Below are 20,246 nucleotides of genomic sequence, written 5' to 3'. Positions count from 1 at the left end.
TATATTATAAACTAATACATAAAATTATAAAAAAATTGAAAAAGAAGTTTTAAGAAAATTTAAACTAATATAAAAATATATAATGTAAACCTGGAAAATATTTAAAATCTGAATGTATGTGATATCGGATATCCAGATCCGAGAGTTAGGGCATCGGAAATCCAAATCCGAGATTTTGTGTATCGGATATCCAAATCCGATGATATGTGAATCGGATATCCATGTTCGATTGACACATGTTTTCGTTTTATGAAACATTCTAACTAAAATTAAATACCTCTTATCTCTTAATATCAATACAATGAACAACAAGAACATGCAAACAGATTTAAAAAAAATATATATTAACCATCCATCAGCTATACCAATCAAAGGAAGATACAAACAAATTTTAAAATAAATACTAACCTCTAACGCTAAAAAATAGCTAATAGGAAGAAGCTGATGCCGCCCCACTGCAAATGAGCTTACACTCAACAATCNTTCGGAAATATATATATAACCAACACTCAGAAAACCTTAANCGAGTTGCATTTCAAAGATGGAGGGATGTAAGGTTTGTTTATAAAGATGAATCACTATGCTATGCTGGAAATAAGAGAGTGTAGGAGTAGGGTGCAGAAGTGGTATGTTGGAAATGAGAGAGTGCAGGAGTGGGGTGCAGAAGTGGGGTGCAAGAGTGGGGTGCAGGAGTGATGTAGGGGTGTAGAGTCAAGGGGTACAGGATCAAGGGTTGCAGAGGTCAGCAAAATGCATGTTTACTGATTGGAACAAAATGGAGGTGGTCTTAATGCTGGCACAGAAATTCACACTAATCAAAATATTAAACTCTTAAACTATTAATTAAATAAGGGTATTTTCGGAAATTGGAGGTGCAGGATGAAATACTTAGAGGTGGAGGATGAAACACCCAAAGTTTCAAAGTTCACAATCATGATATTTTTTTCCTATAACATTTCCTAATAATTCTATCAATTAAGGAAACACTAAAGATATTCATTTTTAATTAAGATGTAAATTTTTAATTTATCTTTTTAATTTATATTTTTAATAAATATATTCCATTTCGCATTCTTTTCCGTAAGTGTGATATTTTTAACAAGTTCTTAGTCCAAATTTATCAAATAACAGAAATGGTTTACCAGGTTGTCAAACTAAAAAAAATGATTTAATAGAAATGTTTTTTTACCTATAAAAATTTGAAGAGATTAGATTCCTAAAATTATAAAACTTTATCTATTATAAAATAGTTTTTAAAACTATAACTACATATTTGGATAATATAATGATCTTTACTGAACAATAATTAAAATTTTCAACTTCGTAATGAAAAAAAAAAGGTACCAAAACACAATAATGGTAATATAATTGCGGTAAATAAGATCAAATTACGTTTTTTTAAAAAAAAATTACAGAGCCTTATATTTACATTATATTTACTTAATATAAAATTTAAACTCACTTTAATTAAAACATTTGAAAAGTTGTAGAGCATGGATAATCGAATGCAACCTTCAAAACATGTTTATAGATTTCCAAGTTTCATAAAATTTAAATTCTTATCATTCATAAATTACACTAAAATATTTAAATTATTATTGATTTGATGTGGGTGAAGAATAGGAGTGATCTATTTGAAAAACAATGATGTTAAAGACATGGGATAGACTCGAATTGTGTAAAGGAAATAGAATTATGTACTTTCTTTAATAAATTAAATGCATCTTCAACATTTTGAATAAACGGTTTAATTATTGCAACATGATGTGAGGGACCAATATTCTTTGATCTTATCATATTCTTGACACCTGTTACAGTTTTATTTTGGAAATATATATATATATATATATATATATATATATATATATATATATATATATATATATATAACATTAATATTAATATTCGAAGTATGGTGAATATTTTTTAATCCATGGTTGATTCATCAACATATTTATTGTTGATTGAACTTAATTGGAGTCTTAAAATTAATTAATGGTTTTGGCAGTTAATTTTAATAATGAGTCTCAATTAATTCAGATAAGTTTCCTCTAGTTAGTATCTTTAATCTGTAAAGTACAAATCTCAAATTTTATATAAGATAAAGAAAACTTTATAGTTTTTAAGTTAAGTGATGTTGATGTATGATGTTGTTGATTAAAGTAGGATGGTTCTGGCTTTCCATATGATTAAGATATTGTTACTTTCTATATTTCGAGATCAAAGTATAATGGTGATTATATAAGGACGATCTATAAGTATAAGACATCTGTCAAACAAGAACAAAAAATGTCGAGTCACCAAGCAATGTAAAAATGTATGAAATTGGCCACTTTGGAAATATGTTTCCATTGTCAAGCATATATTATATTTATAATATCGATGGGTTGATTATATTATATACATCTGGTTGGAAGTCCCAACTAGAGATAAGACCATTTAAGTGTATATAAGTGGATGTAAATCTTATTCTATAAACCGGTTTTGTGGGGTTGAGTTAGGCTTAAAGTTCACTTCTGACGTGGTATCAGAATCCATCCTAGCGATGTTTCTTTCACGAATCTTCGTATTTAAAAAAGTTAAAAAATCTCTAATTGGCATAACATTATTAATAAAAAGAATCAAATTACATCACATTTAAAAAAAATCAAATAAGATTTATTAAAATTTGAGAACGTTGGTATTTTTAAATAAATATAAAAATGAATTGAGAGTTTAAACCTTTAATTCTTAACTTTTCTTGAATTTCATACATATTTTCTATTTTTAAACATAGATTTATTACCTATTTTGCCCTTAAAATTTGTTTGGTAGCTCATAAGGTGAAACTTGCTCAATCATTAAATCTAATCACAAAATCTAATTTGTAAGTATTATTATAAAAAAAAAACAAAATCAGTTAGATTTTATTCAATATTTATGAAATACATATAAGTCAAAACAATTTAATTATATTAATTCAAGCATGTCAGTTCAAAATTTAAAATTTAAAACAATATATGCAAAATGCGTAGTAATATGTAAGCAAATAGATAGGAGAGTTGCCTATCAAAGCACATATGAGAATTATTTAAAGAGAAGATTACGCTGATTTGAGTTTGAACTTAACTCGTCACAAAGAGTCAAGTTTCTGCTACATATTTACCTAACTTTTACAGATAACAAACAAATGAAATTAATATTTTCTAAATTGAAAAATTAAAAGAACTACATAAAATAGTGTTTATTAATTCATTTATATAAAAATGAATTTTAACTTATAAAAAATAATTTTATTTAACTTTATATTTTTATATTCTAAAAGTGATTAGGAAAAAGTTGGTCATATATGAACTTTGCTTTCAGCTTTTTGGAAGTTTAAAACTTTAATAGAAAGTTGGGTGAGGAAATTATAATATCACCCCTCTAAAGATTTTTAAACCTAACTTTGACCCATTATTCAGTTACCGGCATTTATCTTTTTGCCAGAGTTTAAATCCATTTAAACTTCTAGAAGAAGTACAAGTATATCTGTATTCTGTATAAAATAAATGTATTTCAATTTTAATGGATAATTTTTTAGCATGAGTACTTTTTCTTATAAAATGAATGGGTTTAACTTTTAAATATTTTTGTTTCATAAAATCGAAAATTATTATTTTTGGTTTCGTACTTTCGTATTAAACTAAAAAACATACATTTTGAAAAATATTTTTTAAAAAGTGTTATATAATGTTATAGATGTTTGTGAGCATCACGAATGATAACCCTATGTAGAAGTAAATAATGATTGTGATGATAAATGAAAAATCCTTGATATTCCAAGGATTATAAAACATGTATTTAAGTCTTTTTCATTTAATATTATTTAATAAAAAAATTAAATATGTTTTAAGTGTTTTAACTTTGAATTAAAATTAATTTTTTTTTTTAACTTTCAATCAATCTAGTCTTCAATCTTTAAATTTAAGTATATTTAATTATTTTATTATATAATGTTTGAAATCCATTTACTAATTAACATTAAAAAAATGTGTAAAATAGTATAAAACTCAAACATTCTCATAAAACATTAAATAAATTTAATAAAATTTAATTTAAAAAATTAAATTCACTTATCTTTAAAATAAAAAATTAAAATTGAATCAAAATTTTAAACATAAACTATTTTCAATTTTGTTAAAAAATTAAAAATATATTTAACTTAATAAAAAATAATAAAAATAATCATAGAAAAATACTATATATATATATATATATTTATTTATTTATTAATTACTATACGTGTGGAAGATAACATGATATCTGTTTTGGTTAAAATTATATTTGCAACTTAATATATATTTAAGGTTTCTTTTGGGTTCTTTTTAACTACTTAGTAGTATATCCTCAATAGAATTAATGAATGATTATTTACATTAAGTGGGAACTGAACAAATATTCCATCTTAGTAAAGTTATTATTTGAAAAGTTTCAGTTGTCATCGTTTTCTTCAGTGTGACAAAAGCTTTAGCCATTGAAATATTAAAACAATAAAGTTCCACATTTAAAAGAACTAATTAAATTTATAAAATTCGTCTGTGACTTTTTAAAGACAAGTTTATAAAAAATAATCTTGTTTTGATTGATTATAATAACCTGATTAGCGAACTTGAAGAAAAAATAAACAAGTTTTCATTATAAAAATAATTTTCAATAAACAAATGATTAAATCATGATGTTTAGGATAAGTTGAAGAAAGAAAGAAGGTAACAGCTCAAATCTTATCCACGTCTCTCTTTATTCTTTCCACAAAATCTAGTGTATCTGCATAAAGCCAATGAAAAACAAAAAGCAGAGTTGTGTATTTTAAATAAGTTATAATATATGTATGTATATACCTAAAAGAAAGTGTACCCAAAAAGTAAGTAATATACATATCTAATCCTCGCTTTAATTATTAATTATTAAAATAGATTTCAATAGTTATAAATAACATTTTATATTTTACTTTTTCTGCTTATTCTAAATTGGGTTTGGCATAAGCAGGAAGGATAGTTATATGGACAAAATAGAAAAGAGGATTTTTTGAAACCCTGACAGAGTTTAATTTAGGCTGTTAATAAGATGAAAAATTTGCAGTGGTTTGACTGTATAAGGAGCATGCGTGAGAATATAATAGACCAAAAGTCAGGAACAGGAACCAGGAGTTATTGGGAAAGACAACGTGATTTAGATTAAGCCAAACAATTGAATCAGATTCAGCAATTTTTTTCAACAGCCAGATTCAGTTATATATAACTTATGAGAAATACCATAAAACTCTTAAATGTTTTCATCCGAATCCCCGACACAGATGAGCCAGAAGAAGGAACATCTGAACTTTTGTCTTTGTGCCACCCATGAGCAACCTTCTTCGTAAGTTGTGACTTGTTTTTGTGGGATTAGCAGTGCTACTATAAAGAACAGATTAAACCTAAAACTTTTCAACGATACCACTCATCCTCCTATATTTTGTTCTTTGCTTATTTGTATTTGTACAATTTAGTTATCACAAATAAAAATTCATTAATTATAATAGTTAGTGATATCAATATGTGTTTATTAATTATGTATTTGTTATTTTACTTAATTGTTAGAAAACATTCTCATGCAACTTGAAAGGGATATAGCCCATGTATAAAGATAGAAGTTCGAATACTTTGAATAATATTTTAGCTGCAATCCAGCCATGGAGACATCATCCGGTAAGGGTGTTTTGGTTCCATCCAACCACACTATTATAAAATACTTTTGTTCTATAATAATCTTCATATGAAAAACTTAATCTTGTAAGCACGACCACAGAAAGTGGCGCTGGTAGGAACCAAAAATAGTAGATGGATTACAGGCAATATGAACTCTCACGAAGAAAATAAGGACAATGATATTTTGACAACTTTTTTTAACAACTTTTTGGCAACAGGACACGTGTCATCATTTTATTGGTCTGTTTGAATTTATGTTTAAAAAAATATTTGAAACAAATTAATCCTAGATTGCCACGTATGCGTTGTCAAAAAAAGTTGTTAAAGACACTTTTTCCTGAAAATAATTATAGCTACTGTAATAAAAGGTGTATCAGATTATTATTTACATGTATGACTAACTATAAAGAGCTTTGTCTTTTGCATTAAAAAAATGAGAGCTTTATCCTAAGTGTCCAATTTAAATTATTTGTTGTTTGCTTTGCTGCATTAATAGCACTACTTTAAATTAAGATCTTGTCCTTTCCTCACACCCTTTTTGTGTGTTTCACTGTCGCACTGATGTTACTAACAATGTTACTTATATACCATTGTTATTACACTACTTTCATGTTATTATTTCAACAATAAATCACGTTTAATTAATTGTCTACTTTTCTCTCTTGAATGAGAAAATAGGTAAGATAATATATGGTAGCTTTAGAATACAAAAATAAATGTCTCGCATAAGCATTGTTAGCACAGTTCATGCTTGTCTCTATATAATGTCATTAAGTCATTCAGCTAAGCACAGATATATCCCTCAGTACTCACCATAGCTGAAACAAACTCTCATCAAATGAGTCCTCCAAGTTTAATATTTCTAGTTCTCAGCTTCATTGCCTTCAATCCTTCAAATGCAAAACAAGAACAACCTTTTTCAATCAATATTGATAATTTTCTGGACAAAATTTATCTGTGGGGAGGTGAAGCACAATCCCAGATACTTATTTCAGGCCCTTTGGTACTGGCTGGAGTTCTGTGCTTCATAGCCTCAGCTATATCTAGTGCCGGTGGAATAGGTGGGGGTGGTCTTTTTATACCTATATTATCTATTGTAGCTGGTTTAGACCTGAAAACTGCTTCAAGTCTCTCAGCTTTCATGGTCACAGGAGGGTCAATTGCAAACGTTATGTGCAATATGTGCATCACAAGTCTTAAATTTGGTGGCAAGTCATTGATTGACTATGACATAGCTCTTTCGTCAGAACCATGCATGTTGTTGGGAGTGAGTCTTGGAGTTATTTGTAACCTTGTGTTCCCAGAGTGGTTGATCACAGTACTGTTTGCCATCTTTCTTGCATGGTCTACGTCAAAAACTTGCAGAAGTGGCTTGATGCTTTGGAAGTCTGAATCGGATCAGATAAAGAAAATTGGAGTTGACGAACTTGAGAAGGGGCTGCTAGAAAACGAGACTGTTGAAGAAAGGAAAGTGTTAGCAGTAGGACATGTGTACAAAGAAAATAATGAGCCAAAAGATGTTGAGGTGCCTGTTCCTCTTTTGTCTCCTCAAGGAAATAGGAAAGTGAGAATCCCTTGGTTGAAATTGATGGTCTTACTTTTGATCTGGTTCTCTTTTTTCTCTGTCTATCTTCTCCGTGGCAACAGATACGGACAGGTGAAGTGTCTTTCTTTTTCTTCACTGATTCTAAAGTTTGCAAGAGTAAAATAAATACTTTTAGTTATTAATAAAAAATATCAATTGATGATATTTTGATATATTTACAAATTGTAAGAACTATTAAACTCAGATTATTTATTTATCTGCTAAATTGGGTAAGTCGAAGGCTGCTTGTTTTCATTATAACTTTTTTAATAAAATAATAAATTTCTTAAACTCGCACTTATAAAGGTGTTGTTAGGCACAGAAGAAGTATCTCACCAAGCTTACCGAGTAAAAGTTTAGTCTTCTTATGTGCTATTTTTAGTTTCATGGTCCCTTCCATGATGGAGTTGGAAACTGTAGTTTTACTTATAATGATTATAAAATTCATAATTGTCAATCACATGGCAATTATGATTGGATTATAGTAAAAGAAAAAATTTATTTAGTGTGTGCTTTAATGGAATTGTAGTAATATTTTCTTAATGCAAACATAATCAGTTGTTCAAACTATGCAGGGAGTCATTGAAATGGAGCCATGCGGTGTGGGATACTGGATTCTGTCATCGGTTCAAATACCTCTTGCTGTGGTTTTCACTGCTTGGATTGTATTTAGAAAAGAAAGCCTTAGAGACCGAACTCTTATGCAAGAGGTTCTTAAGCACCATAGCTTGAAAAAGTAGTTTTTTCTTTACTAATCTTCACTTACTTACAAACTCTTTCATCTTCATTCTGCTTACAGATAACTGACGTGAAGGTGGCAGCAGTCACCAAAAATAGACCATCAAATATACTTCTTTTTCCGTCAATGGCACTATTAGCAGGGATATTGGGTGGTGTCTTTGGAATTGGTGGTGGAATGCTGATTAGTCCACTTCTTCTTCAGGTTGGAATAAAACCTGAGGTAAGTTCACAAGCTTTCTTAAATGTCGTTTACACTGTCAAGTAAACTACTTACTAGTATTTTTACCAGGCAACTTTTGTGTGTAGGTAACAGCAGCAACATGTTCTTTCATGGTTCTCTTTTCTGCTTCCATGTCAGCATTGCAATATCTGCTGCTGGGAATGGAACATGTAGAAGCTGCACTAATCTTGGCCATAATGTGTTTTGTTGCATCACTTCTTGGGTTATTAGTGGTACAAAGAGCAATTAGGAAGTATGGAAGAGCCTCTATAATAGTTTTCTCGGTTAGTATAGTGATGTTTGTGAGTAATGTTCTAATGACTAGCTTCGGAGCCATAAAGGTTTGGACAGACTATGAATCAGGGGAATATATGGGGTTCAAACTACCCTGTTGAAAACAGTTTTGTTAGACCAGTTTGTGAATCCTTTCATTTCATGTCATCAATATCATAGGTAGTCATGAATCGAGAATAACCTTGGACCTTCTATTTCAAGACTGAGAAAGACAAATGTGCTACTTGACAAAGTAACCAGAGAGGATCCAAATCCTTATTTTGTATGACCACATGCTTATTGCTAGGGTATTCATAACAAATGTTAGAATTTGGGACATGCTTCAACTTTATGGTATTCTTATTTATATGCACGCAAAAGAACATATCAAAACTTCCTATGAATAAATGGGCGAATACTATTCAAAAGGGAATAAAAAAATTGAAGAGGTCATTAACTATTCAAGATCCAAATGAAAGAATCCCAGAAAAGTTATCAAAATCAAGCCTCTACAACCAATAACACGTTTTCTTCTCCATTTCAATAAAGCAAAAAACAATACAAAGTAAAGTAATCGGTGGATACGGCTAATAAATGAACTTTAAGTCTACCTTCAGTGACGTTTCCAAGTAATGTTTTAATTCTGGAGCCATAAAGTTTTGGTAAGACTATAAATCAGGGATATATGGGGTTCAAACTACCCTGCTAAAAACAATATCTTAATTGCGTAGTTATCAAGAATTAACTATTTCTGTTAAAATTACTTGAGTTTGTTGGATCCTTATTTGTATAGCTACTGCTCTTAGGATTTTAATTCAACACTTTCTCATTCTGAGATCAATGGAATGGATAATTTCTCTCCCAAGTTCTCCCTATTCATATCTCTAACTTGTTAGAAACAGTTTTGTAGGATCATATACAAAATCACAAAGATTTAATTCATTTTAAACCTTTATGTTCTTCTTTTAAAGAGAAACTTATTTAAACAAAGCATTCACAGAAAGCTGGTTGATTAGTTATCATGAAGTTGCCTCTATAATCAGTAAGACTTTTCTTCTACATTTCACAAATGCAAAAGCAATAGCACAAAAAGTGAAGATAAATTCCGTTTCTCCAAAAAAACAGTGTCTTTGACAAGTTATGCAACCGGTGGCCGGAGTACATGGTCCTGTGAGGTGTCAACAGCAGCAGGTGGTAAAAACTGCCACATGGCAACTCCTGGGTAGCCCATGAAGGGCACCAACTTTCTACCAACAACTTGTCCTGGTGCAGGAACTGCAGAAAGAAAGCTAGGTTGTGACTTAAAGGCCTCAATCTTCTGCTCAAGGTTATCTTTTTCTGTTTTTAGTTGCTGCTTCTCCTCACGAAGCTCATTCTTCTCAGCCTATACAAACACCAAAAGTATATATAGTCATAGGTAAGATTAACCATCATGTTAAACAAATGTGTGTTAAAAAGAATGTGATAGAATCAGACAAACAGTGTTGCTAGCATTTATCAAGTAAATGTGCATGCTAAGTATGAAATACCCTGTTATGCAGTTACATTTACACACCTTCAATTCATTGATTTTCCCTTGTAAACTCTTAATGCACTCTCGTAGCTTCTGAGCTTCCTCTCGTAACTGAGACACCGTTCGAACTGCATCACTCAATATAACAGCCTTTTCCATTTTGAGAGGCCTTGCAGGGTCCAGGACAGACCCCAGTTCCAAAAACCTTTAAACAGTGTTCAGAACAAGTCACATCAGAGATATAATCAAACAAGAAACATACAAAAGAAAAATGCAGATAAGAGGACGATGAATGAAAAAAAAAAAAAAAAAAGTGTAGTAGTAGAGATGCCTGTCATTGAGTCTATCCCTTCTCATTTTCTCTTTACATGCTTTGGAACCAGGTGACCTCAGACTGTAATAAGATTTTAAAGACAGACTAATGAGATGATTGAAGAACAAATTATCTCTCATGAATAACAGATAGATACATATGTATATAAGGAACAGACAATTGTGTTTGGTTTGATGCTAAGAATAATCAGAATTGATTTTGACAGTAAGTAAATTCGATTTTATAAAGATATAGATGTTTGCTTGTTAACCCATATAAATTGGTTTTGTTCCAAAATCTCAGTTTATCTAGAAATAAATAAAAAGGTAATTTTTAGGTATAGAAGTGAAAAATTTAAACTAAATTTTAGAACAAACTTAGTGTCCAAACATGAATAATTTTAATTAAAAGATTTCAATTTTACAAACACTCAAAATCAATTTTGGAAAGTTATAATTCCTTATTTTATTATTATTATTGAGAAAATTATATAAAAATAAAATGCTTCATCAGGATGATATTTTTCCTTTATATGTCTTCATTTTATTTATATTTTCAAAGTTTATTTAAAATTTAAAAATATTCACATAACTATACACGAAAAAATTGTTAGTACACCTATAGAATTTCACAAATGTTAACTGTGTAAACACTTAAAAAAAAGAAAGGTCGGTAAATTATCAGAATAAAAATATTAATATTTCAATTTTTGACTAAGAAAGTGATTATACATGTCAAGTAGGGTCGATTTCAAAAGCCATGCTTCTTTAAAAATGGATAAGTATCTTTAAAAATTAAGCATATAAAAACACAAGTTTTTCATATAAGTTTTGGGTAAAACCTTGAGCCCAAGAGCAAATGTAGCATGCAATAACCAAACAAGTTAATGGTATAATATAAAAATAAAAGCAACTGTCCAAAAAATAAAATAATTTAAATCAAAGTCATTAAAAATTCTTATCTTAAATAGCATACCGTTTCTTTGACCCGTTTTCCTTGAAACCATCCGAAATTCCCAATGGGTCATCTACGTCCGCACTGCAAAAAATGAGCATTAAATACTCACTTGTTTTGGGAGGAAATTTTTGAATAACTTTAAAAATAAAAATAATTAAAAAACAGAAAGTTAAGTAAAAATATGTAAAATGTCGTCCACATTATCTATTGCTATGAGCAAAAGAGAATGAGAAAATTAAGAGGCAAATGTATCATCCTACAACAGATTGAAAAACATAAGTACAAGGTTGAGTTCCTTCAAAAAAGGACTGATACAATTGTAATGTAGCCAATGGTGTAAATGTGCAAAGCAAGTGCAGCCTTTGCAAAAAAGTTGTTGATAGAAAAGAGAAGCATAAATGGTTGAAGTGTGGAGTAACCTGAAGGTTGTAGGAGGAGAGGAAGAAGACCAAGAGAAATTGGGTGGATGAAGAGTGGGGAAAGAAATGCTGTCTAGATAATCATAATCTAACACCCAATCACTGTTACTCATCTCCTCCCAAAAGGGTTGCCGGAGTTAGAAACAAATAAAGATGTGACGAACGATTTTCTGTATACAGAGAAAACAAAAATATATGGAAGAAGGTGGTGTTTGATACGAGAGACTCACATTCGGACATCAATACCTATCCAACTATCACTTCTCACCACAAACTCACTTTCTCTTTTATTTTATGTATATTTCCCTCAAAAATATGCATAATAATAAGTGCTGGGGCCTTCCAATTTCACTGGCCCCACCACAAAAACATCAAAGGAATTACCAACTTTACACTTCCTTTCTAAACATAAAATTCAAGCAATGACTCAAAATAAGTGTTTAGTTTTGAAATCACAATTTTGAGCTTAATATCAATACATCAATTAGGAGCAACAAACATGGATAGCTTACATCAAATTCATATCACCATTCAAACATAGCATACTCGGTGGAGGTAAGTTTATTTTACAAGAAATTGGCTCTTTGCAAGAAAGTTCTAGTTCACGCTCTTTTGATCCTTATATTACAGAATCAGCTTATTTTAGTCTCTCAAATCTCATGAGTGCACTCTTTAATCTGTGACTACACGTACACTTACATTTTAATTTAGTCTATAATCTTGGATTACATTGACTAAACGGGTTAAAAAATATACTAATGTAAACTAAGAAACATAACTTTTGAGTATAAACTAAAGATTGTGATTAACCGTTTTAAAGATAATCTTACCCACTCAACGATTAAGTCGCAATTTCACACAAAGAATACCTTGAAAATATTCATATGTATTTTCATTAGCAAAAGAACAAGTGAATTCACAACATCCAAGGGAAGAGCAGCATGAAACCACAACAACCGGAAGTACAGAATGTAAAATTTGGCTGATACAAAAAAAGCTGCGGATATAAGCATTAACAAAACTATACTTGAACTGGTACTCAAAATACAACATCACAAAAGGCTTTGACTCGGGGTTCCATCGGGCAGTGCAGGTCCACAAGTGCATATTTAGCAACTTGCAACAGGAGAATATAGAATATCACACAGATGTTAACTATGCCAGCGAGACACGAGAGGACTGAGCAAGCCCATCTATCCTTTTCTTTATCTCTTCTGGATTCGCACCAACTACCTTGTCCACAACAGCACCGTTATTCAGCAGCAAAAATGTTGGCATTGCCTTTACATCCATTTTGGTGGCCACTTCCTGACCCCCACAAACAAATTCAATGTATTTAATTACCATAATCAAACAATAACAAAACCATTAGAGAAAATCACACAACACTCCAAGCATCAATATGATATCGCAAAAAGTATGCTATGATATCTAATCAGTCAATTACCAACATGAATAACATAGGTTCATTTTGATCAGTAGAATATACACACACACACACATATAGTTCTTTGTTGAGTAGAAAAAACCCAAATGTTAATTAATGCTTCAAATCCATGTCAGTAATTAATATCTTAAGGATTATGGGAGCAAATAAAACGTACAAGGCAGGTAATGTTCTATTCTACTCCTTTTGATCCTACACGAAGCTGAAGCTAATGCTCATTAACAAAACCAATTGTTGAACCATATTCCTGATCCACATGGCACTAGTAAAAAAAATTTTTAGGATGCATATGGTAGGGAATTTTTTTACCAAAGATATGAATTTCTCGTATAAAAAAACTAATACCACCCGCAACATAAAACTTTAAGACTCTATGTTTGTAGTTTTTTTTCTCTTGAATGTCACGCAACTTTTTCATGTTTACTCGTTGAGGAACTTTAAAGATACTTGGATTCCTAATGCATATTACATATATTATACTATTCAATAAGTTGTTGTCAACTTGCCCCAACCAATAATGAGGTTAAACAACCCCGTACAAGATTATTGGTACAATTCATTATGTACATTAATGATGGTACAATTTTCTTAATAGCAGCAATCATCTTCTACAGGATTGTTTGACTCCGTTTTTACTTGAAGTTAAACAATCCCATTCAACAAACATTTTACAAGAATCACATGGCGGTCCATGAATTATACTACCCTTGAACACGTTCCTCCATTTACTGCCCTATCCCAACCAACGATTATCCATTTAAAAATATTTCATGGAAAAATAAAATCCCCACATTATTTGATCCATGATGCTGACCTACCAAATGAAGAAAGGCTTAGATGTGGTGGTTGTCATGCATTTTTTGCATTTCTTTAGTGAGTGTGATTAGAGAGGAATGCTCATAAATACTTCAATTACACTGATCAGAAAATTCTTGATATCAACTCAAAAGAGATTACATCCCACATCACATTCATACATGCATAAAAACGTACCAGAAACAGAAAGTAGTAATTAACTAAGAGATACCATTTAGCCTTTTTCTTTTTATAACAACTCGTCTTATACCAGGTTGTTCTACAATTTCTTCCTATCTTATTTACATTACATGAACTGTTGTCTGTTATTGAACCAATGCTGATGTGGTCACATATGTATGCATCTACCAAAATCTGTACCTAGAAACATTTTAAAAGGAATACAAGGCCCACAAGCATCAGGTTAAAGGGGGAGGAGGGGGGGTTTACCTTGACTTCATCAACATCAACTGTGAGAAACAGAAGATCCGGATAGCTTGAAGCCAGTTCATCAAAGACAGGGCCCATAGTCACCGAGGGTATGCACCATGAAGCAGTGAAGTGAGCAACAACCTATGTCGATCAATCCCACAAAATACATAGAGCCATAAGTAAATTATTATACTCTAGTTTTCTATCCACCAGGGTGAAAAATAAAGAAAGCCAGCAATCAAAATTAAAACAAACTTAGAAAATCAAAATCCAAAAACCAAAGTGAACTTTGTAATTAACTTGAACCCCAAACACCCTTTTGCTCACTCTTTCCAGATCAGGGCGATAAAAAAAAAAAATTAAAAGATTCCAATTTTGGAAAAATAATGAGTATCTTACAGGAGAATTCTGAGTAGTGGCCTGGGTGACATAGAAATCCCATGACTGTAAAGAATCAATTACCACCACCCTTGATTTGTTCTGCTCTGAGACTTCCATCCTCTCACCCAATTTACTGTGCTCCAAAGGAGAGAACTTTGCAGCTTCCTTCTTCAGAGTTGAAGAATATATATTAATATGTACAAGAAGGGTTATTTTAGATAAGATTGACTTTAATAATTTATCTTCAATGGATTAGGAAGACCCACCAAATACCCTTCTCATCCCCAAACAAGACAAGGATCCTGGTCACAAAACAAACATCAATATGATTAATTCAAAATAAAATATCTTTAAATAATGAGAATTTGTTTAGAATTAAAATAACTTTTTTTAAACAATTTTAAAAATAATTTTCCTTATTGGAATAGGTAATAAATGGTTTATTTTTATACGAAGTTAAATAAAATAACATTGAAATATAAATCTATTTATTTTATTAAAAATAACTTTTTACAAAAAAAAAATATACATGGAAAATGTATTTATTTAATTAAAAAAATTACAAACAAACATATAAAAATATTTTTGAAAATTAAGACATGCAAACTGAATATATGACATGTATAAATAATTCATAAAAGTGCGAAATGAGAAATATAGATGGAAGATAAAGGTTTTCAAGAAAAGCAATAAAAGAGATAAAAGAAAAAGATTTGAGAATATATTTTATATAGAAAATTCAATTGATAATTCATCATTCATCAATGTATGGGGTCCCCTGTTTTTGATTGAAGGTTTGATACATCAAACAGAATCTGATTCCTTTCTCTTTTACAGAGAAAAAAAAAGTGAGAGAAGTGTAAATAAATAAAAAGAACTGTACTTTCTTACCACAAATATCTTCTATAAAATTTTATTCCATTTCATTATATAAAAAGAGCATCTGTTATATTGCCTTTTCTACTAATTTATTATATAATTAAGAAAAAAACTACCGTAGAAAATATTAATCTACTCATATATTATGACACCTGATTATTATTTGGGTTTTCTCTTCATCGTTTATTAGCATATTTTTCAATGGAGACAACTGTGCTTATTAGAGGTAAATAAGAATATGTAATTTTAGGGGTACAGGAAGAAAAAAAATGAGGTGTACAACGAAATACACAACAAAATTAATAGCTTTTGGGCTTGGAGTGAGTTTGAAGTTCAGCCCACTGACATTATCAGTTAAATATTTTTATTGCTTAACTATTATGTGTAAAAATATTGAATAATCACTTATTATATTAATGTTGTGTGTGATTATTGTCTGATGAATTGTGTTTTTTAAGTTTTGTAATTTTTTTAATTGAAGTAAACATGCTTACTTTTTCAAAAATGCTTTTGTGTGAAAATATTTCTAATGGACATTTCGAAGTCAATCAGAGATACTTTTATTTTTTATGGAACGTTTAAAATTATACCTTATTATTATCATATATTTTGTCATTTAATCTATTGTCGTTTTAGGGAAGTACGTTTTACTATTTTATTTACACTAACTATTTAATCTCGTTAGAAAAATATATTTTAAATATCAGTATTTTTACTTTTCTCGAAAATATTAAAAATCGTATCTAGGTAAAAATTTATCATTATGTGAGCTAGACTATATTTATTATAATTTTTAGATTTTTACTCAATCTGAATACAAGATAATTAAAAATCAATTAAATAAAGGTTGGACATTAGGTTATGTTTTTTCTTTCTTTTTATCTGTCTCTCACAAACACAATTTTTCTGATTGTTTTCTTTTTAAACGTATTGTCTATTAGTTGTCGTGGAGTTTTAATAGATTTATGAAATATGTTACTATTTTAAAAATATTTGTATCAATTTTAATCAAATAAACAACATTACAACACTCTGCATTCTTATTAATTCTCAAATTACTCTCCCCCTCATTGAAAAGGATAATGATATTTAGACAATATTTTTTTTGACAACATTTGAATATTGATTACGTGTTAATTTGTGATTGCTAAAAAATTACTCCACAATCAATAATAATAATCATAAATATTATTGTGGAGTAATTTTTGAACAATCATAAATTGACACGTATCATTATCAAAAAAATATTGTCTAAATATCATTATCAAATTGAAAACAAACAAACAAAACCCAATATATATAAATATATATAGAGAGAATGTAAGAGAGAGTATATAGTATGTAAAAAGATTAAAAATTCATACCTAATGTATAAAATTATAGATATATGATGAGGAAATAAAACCAAATGAAATATGTGAATATTTTAAAAATATTTTTAATCAAGTATAAATTTTAGCAAGAATAAAATAAATATCTATCTCATTATAAATCTGGATTCTTATTAATTTATTTTTGGTTCTTGTTCATATATTTTATTTTTAAACTACTTATACCTTTTCCTTCTATCACTTTTTATATTTAGATTTAAATGTATATATTTTCAAAATTATCAATAATTAAAAATAATCTTATTATTCCATGTAGGATAAATATGATTATATTGTACTTTGTTTTATGAATTATATTGATTATAATATAATCTGTAGAAATAATAAATTTAATAATTGAAATATTGAGAAGTAGTGAGAGAAAGATAACAATGGTCTTTTTAAGTAAAGTAAAATATGGCCAACTTTTATTGGTGTGCTGAACGGTTGACCTTTTCCTCTCACTTATACCCTTTTCACCTTTTTTTTTTTTTGTCATTTATTTGTTTATATATAGATATGTATATATAAAAAGTTTTATGATCAGTTTTATTTACTATTATATTTCTTCAAAACCCTAATCAGAGATTCACCAACCCTAATTCTTCTTGTCCATGGCGCAGAAGCGTCCTTCCCCTCTGGATGAGCCACCCACGGCCTCTTCTTCAGATTCCGAGGAAGAAGAAACGCAAAACCCATCTTCTCTGCGGCATGGAAAAGAAGAGGAAGAAGCTTCGTCGGGAGAAGAGGATGAAGAATCCTCCGGAGAAGAGGCAGAAGATGACGATCTTCCACCACCCATCACCAAAACCAACGCTCCACTCGCTCTCACGAAACCTCATCCCGAATCCGCATCTTCTGATTCTGAAACAGAATCCGAATCAGAGACCGAGTCGGAAACTGAATCCACTCCTGCGAAGGCGGTGAAGCCTCTCGCGACCAAGCCCATGGACCAGGCACAAAAGCCCAAGGCCCTACCTTCTCCGGCGCCACCCAAACCGGCTCTTAAACGCCCCGCCGAGAACAGCAACGCCCACGTCCCGCAGAAAAAGAAGAAATCCGGCGATTCTTCTTCTTCCCCTGCCGCTTCCGACGAAGAGATGGAGGAAGGGAAGAAGTCCGGGGATCAAATGAAGAAGTTTCAGAGGCTGTGGAGCGAGGAGGACGAACTCGCCATTCTGAAGGGCTTGGCTGATTTCACCACAAAAACAGGGCAGGACCCTCTTAAGTTTGCGGGTGGAAATGCTTTCCATGATTTCTTGAAGAAGTCGCTGCATGTGGAAGTTACCAGCAATCAGCTGAAGGAGAAGGCTCGGAGACTGAAGAAGAAGTATGAGATCGCTGCAGTGAAAGGGAATAGCGCTGATGGCCTTATATTTTCAAAGCCGCACGATAAGAAAACGTTTGAATTGTCGAAAAAGGTTTGGGGGAGTGAGCAAGATGGTGGAGTGGCCAATGGGGCAGTGGAAAAGCCCAAGGCTAACGGGAGTGCTGCTAAGAGTCCGAAGAAGAAGGAAACCGGTAGTAGGAATGTGGCTTCAGCCAAGAAAGCTAAACCGGAACCGAAACAGGAGACGGTGCCAGCGACGCGCACGGAGTTCAAGGAATCTGAAAAGATGCATATCGATCAAAAGCCTGTTAATTGTGAAGTGAGTATGTTTTTGCATGCAGTCTCCCACTTTAAAGAGGGTCTGGGTGTTTGTGGCTTGGACGAGGAGGGTGTGAAGAAGGGGTTGGAATTGATTGGTGAATCGAAGAGGACAGAGTTGAGGGCAAAGTGGAAGAAATTACAACGTACTGAATTGGAACTGTTTGCTAATCGCTCAGAACTGATTGGGGAGCAAACTAAATTGATAGTTGAGGCACTTCAGTCGTCCAACCATTAGGATTCTCAATGTTGTTTGCTGTCTTTTTTTGGTACTGTCTCACATGTTCTGAGGATCTAACGCCTACGCATTATAATTTTGTGACTATGGTTTAGTCTTGATTCGGTAGTATAATATGTTGTTTGGTTATTGGCTATATGAAAGTGTTCTTCTAAAGTTCTTTGCATATTTTGTGACAATCGTTTCTCGTGTTTAACAAAGTTTATTTTCAAACGGATCTTTTATAGTAGTATGATCTTTTGGGTGTTTAGTCTACTCTAAATTCATAAGTAATTGTGGATTGACTAGGCTATTATCTTTTTATTCCTGTTGGTGACGTGCCAATGTGGCTCAAGACATGATCTTCATTTTGCGTTAAGATACTGTTATCCCTGATGTTGCACCTTACAACGCCACTCATACACATATTGACGTTTCAACATAAACATGGCTTTCAAATGCATGTTAGCGGCTAAACAAACACCCAGTGACTTTTTTAATACATGTATGTTCAGGAAGGTATGATGTGTTTTATATTCATAACGCTAGTTAAATGATTTGCTGTTGTGCTTGTTATGTATTTTCTATGTTGGTCATCGATTCATTAGTTGGAATCAAGGATTTATTAGTTTGAATCAAGGGATTTATTATAGGCCTTATATGGTAATGTTATTTCCTCTGTCATGATGAATTCTGTTTTTTAAATTCCTTTGGGATGATGATAAGGACAATCCTCCTCTGTGATAATGCTTTTATCAAAGTGAAAATCTTATTACAGCAGCCGAGCATCGTTATTTTGAGTTGAGCACGTACAATTTTATTATTAATAATTACAATCTTCAATCCAAAAGCTATCAACCCAGAAAACTTGTCCTAACTTGTAAATTTCTAATTTTTTAATGATTACTGATGTTGAAGAGTTGTCTCTAAGTGCAGAGCTGTTTCTTTAATGTCTCTAAGGTGCAGAGTTGTTTCCTTAATGAGTGCAGGAATATGATTGTTTCCTGCTAACATTACATTCTTTGTTGGGAAAATCTTCAGTATAATTTTAGAAATTTGCATGAAGTACTCTTTCAGAACTGATCGGTGTGTGATTGGTTCCTGTGTTATTTCTCTTAGCATTTAGCTGTTTCCAACTTTCTTATTCAATATCGGGGACGCCAGAACAAGAATTCAAAACCCTTTTATCTCTTTAAGCACAACCTTTTTGAATAGGTGTTTTAACATTAGAGAAATTTTCTTTTTAGCAAAGAGCTGTTGTCTGAATTTATGTATTGCCTTTCATAGATTAAATCAAGAAAATATTATGTTTTTAATTCAACGCCTTAGTTACACGATATAAATTTAACAC

General features: G+C 31.0%; 4 protein-coding genes across 4 annotated transcripts; 2 read left to right on the top strand and 2 right to left on the bottom strand.

Annotated features, from left to right (window-relative positions):
- The first annotated feature begins 6,441 nt into the window (after positions 1 to 6,441).
- On the top strand, positions 6,442 to 9,422 carry LOC106775401 (sulfite exporter TauE/SafE family protein 2). The gene is made up of 4 exons (XM_014662524.2): positions 6,442 to 7,362; positions 7,866 to 8,000; positions 8,090 to 8,251; positions 8,338 to 9,422. Exons 1-4 carry the CDS (start codon positions 6,544 to 6,546, stop codon positions 8,644 to 8,646), a joined length of 1,425 nt encoding a protein of 474 aa, XP_014518010.1. The 5' UTR covers positions 6,442 to 6,543; the 3' UTR covers positions 8,647 to 9,422.
- Positions 9,423 to 9,517: 95 nt separating this feature from the next.
- Positions 9,518 to 12,167, bottom strand: LOC106775299 (transcription factor ILR3). Its single transcript, XM_014662410.2, has 5 exons — positions 11,727 to 12,167; positions 11,326 to 11,388; positions 10,369 to 10,431; positions 10,080 to 10,242; positions 9,518 to 9,908 (listed from the first exon to the last, which is right to left on the bottom strand). The coding sequence occupies exons 1-5, from the start codon at positions 11,837 to 11,839 to the stop codon at positions 9,663 to 9,665; spliced, it is 648 nt and encodes a 215-aa protein (XP_014517896.1). The 5' UTR covers positions 11,840 to 12,167; the 3' UTR covers positions 9,518 to 9,662.
- Positions 12,168 to 12,592: 425 nt separating this feature from the next.
- On the bottom strand, positions 12,593 to 14,967 carry LOC106774541 (thioredoxin-like protein CXXS1). The gene is made up of 3 exons (XM_014661570.2): positions 14,800 to 14,967; positions 14,419 to 14,541; positions 12,593 to 13,034 (listed from the first exon to the last, which is right to left on the bottom strand). Exons 1-3 carry the CDS (start codon positions 14,896 to 14,898, stop codon positions 12,882 to 12,884), a joined length of 375 nt encoding a protein of 124 aa, XP_014517056.1. The 5' UTR covers positions 14,899 to 14,967; the 3' UTR covers positions 12,593 to 12,881.
- Positions 14,968 to 17,587: 2,620 nt separating this feature from the next.
- Positions 17,588 to 19,133, top strand: LOC106775838 (GLABROUS1 enhancer-binding protein-like). Its single transcript, XM_014663048.2, has one exon. The coding sequence runs from the start codon at positions 17,645 to 17,647 to the stop codon at positions 18,914 to 18,916; it is 1,272 nt and encodes a 423-aa protein (XP_014518534.1). The 5' UTR covers positions 17,588 to 17,644; the 3' UTR covers positions 18,917 to 19,133.
- The last annotated feature ends 1,113 nt before the right edge of the window (positions 19,134 to 20,246 follow it).

This window comes from Vigna radiata, chromosome 10, assembly GCF_000741045.1.
Source record: "Vigna radiata var. radiata cultivar VC1973A chromosome 10, Vradiata_ver6, whole genome shotgun sequence".
NCBI lineage: Eukaryota > Viridiplantae > Streptophyta > Magnoliopsida > Fabales > Fabaceae > Vigna > Vigna radiata.
The sequence above is the reverse complement of the archived record's forward strand: the minus strand, read 5'-3'. Positions and strand labels throughout refer to the sequence as shown.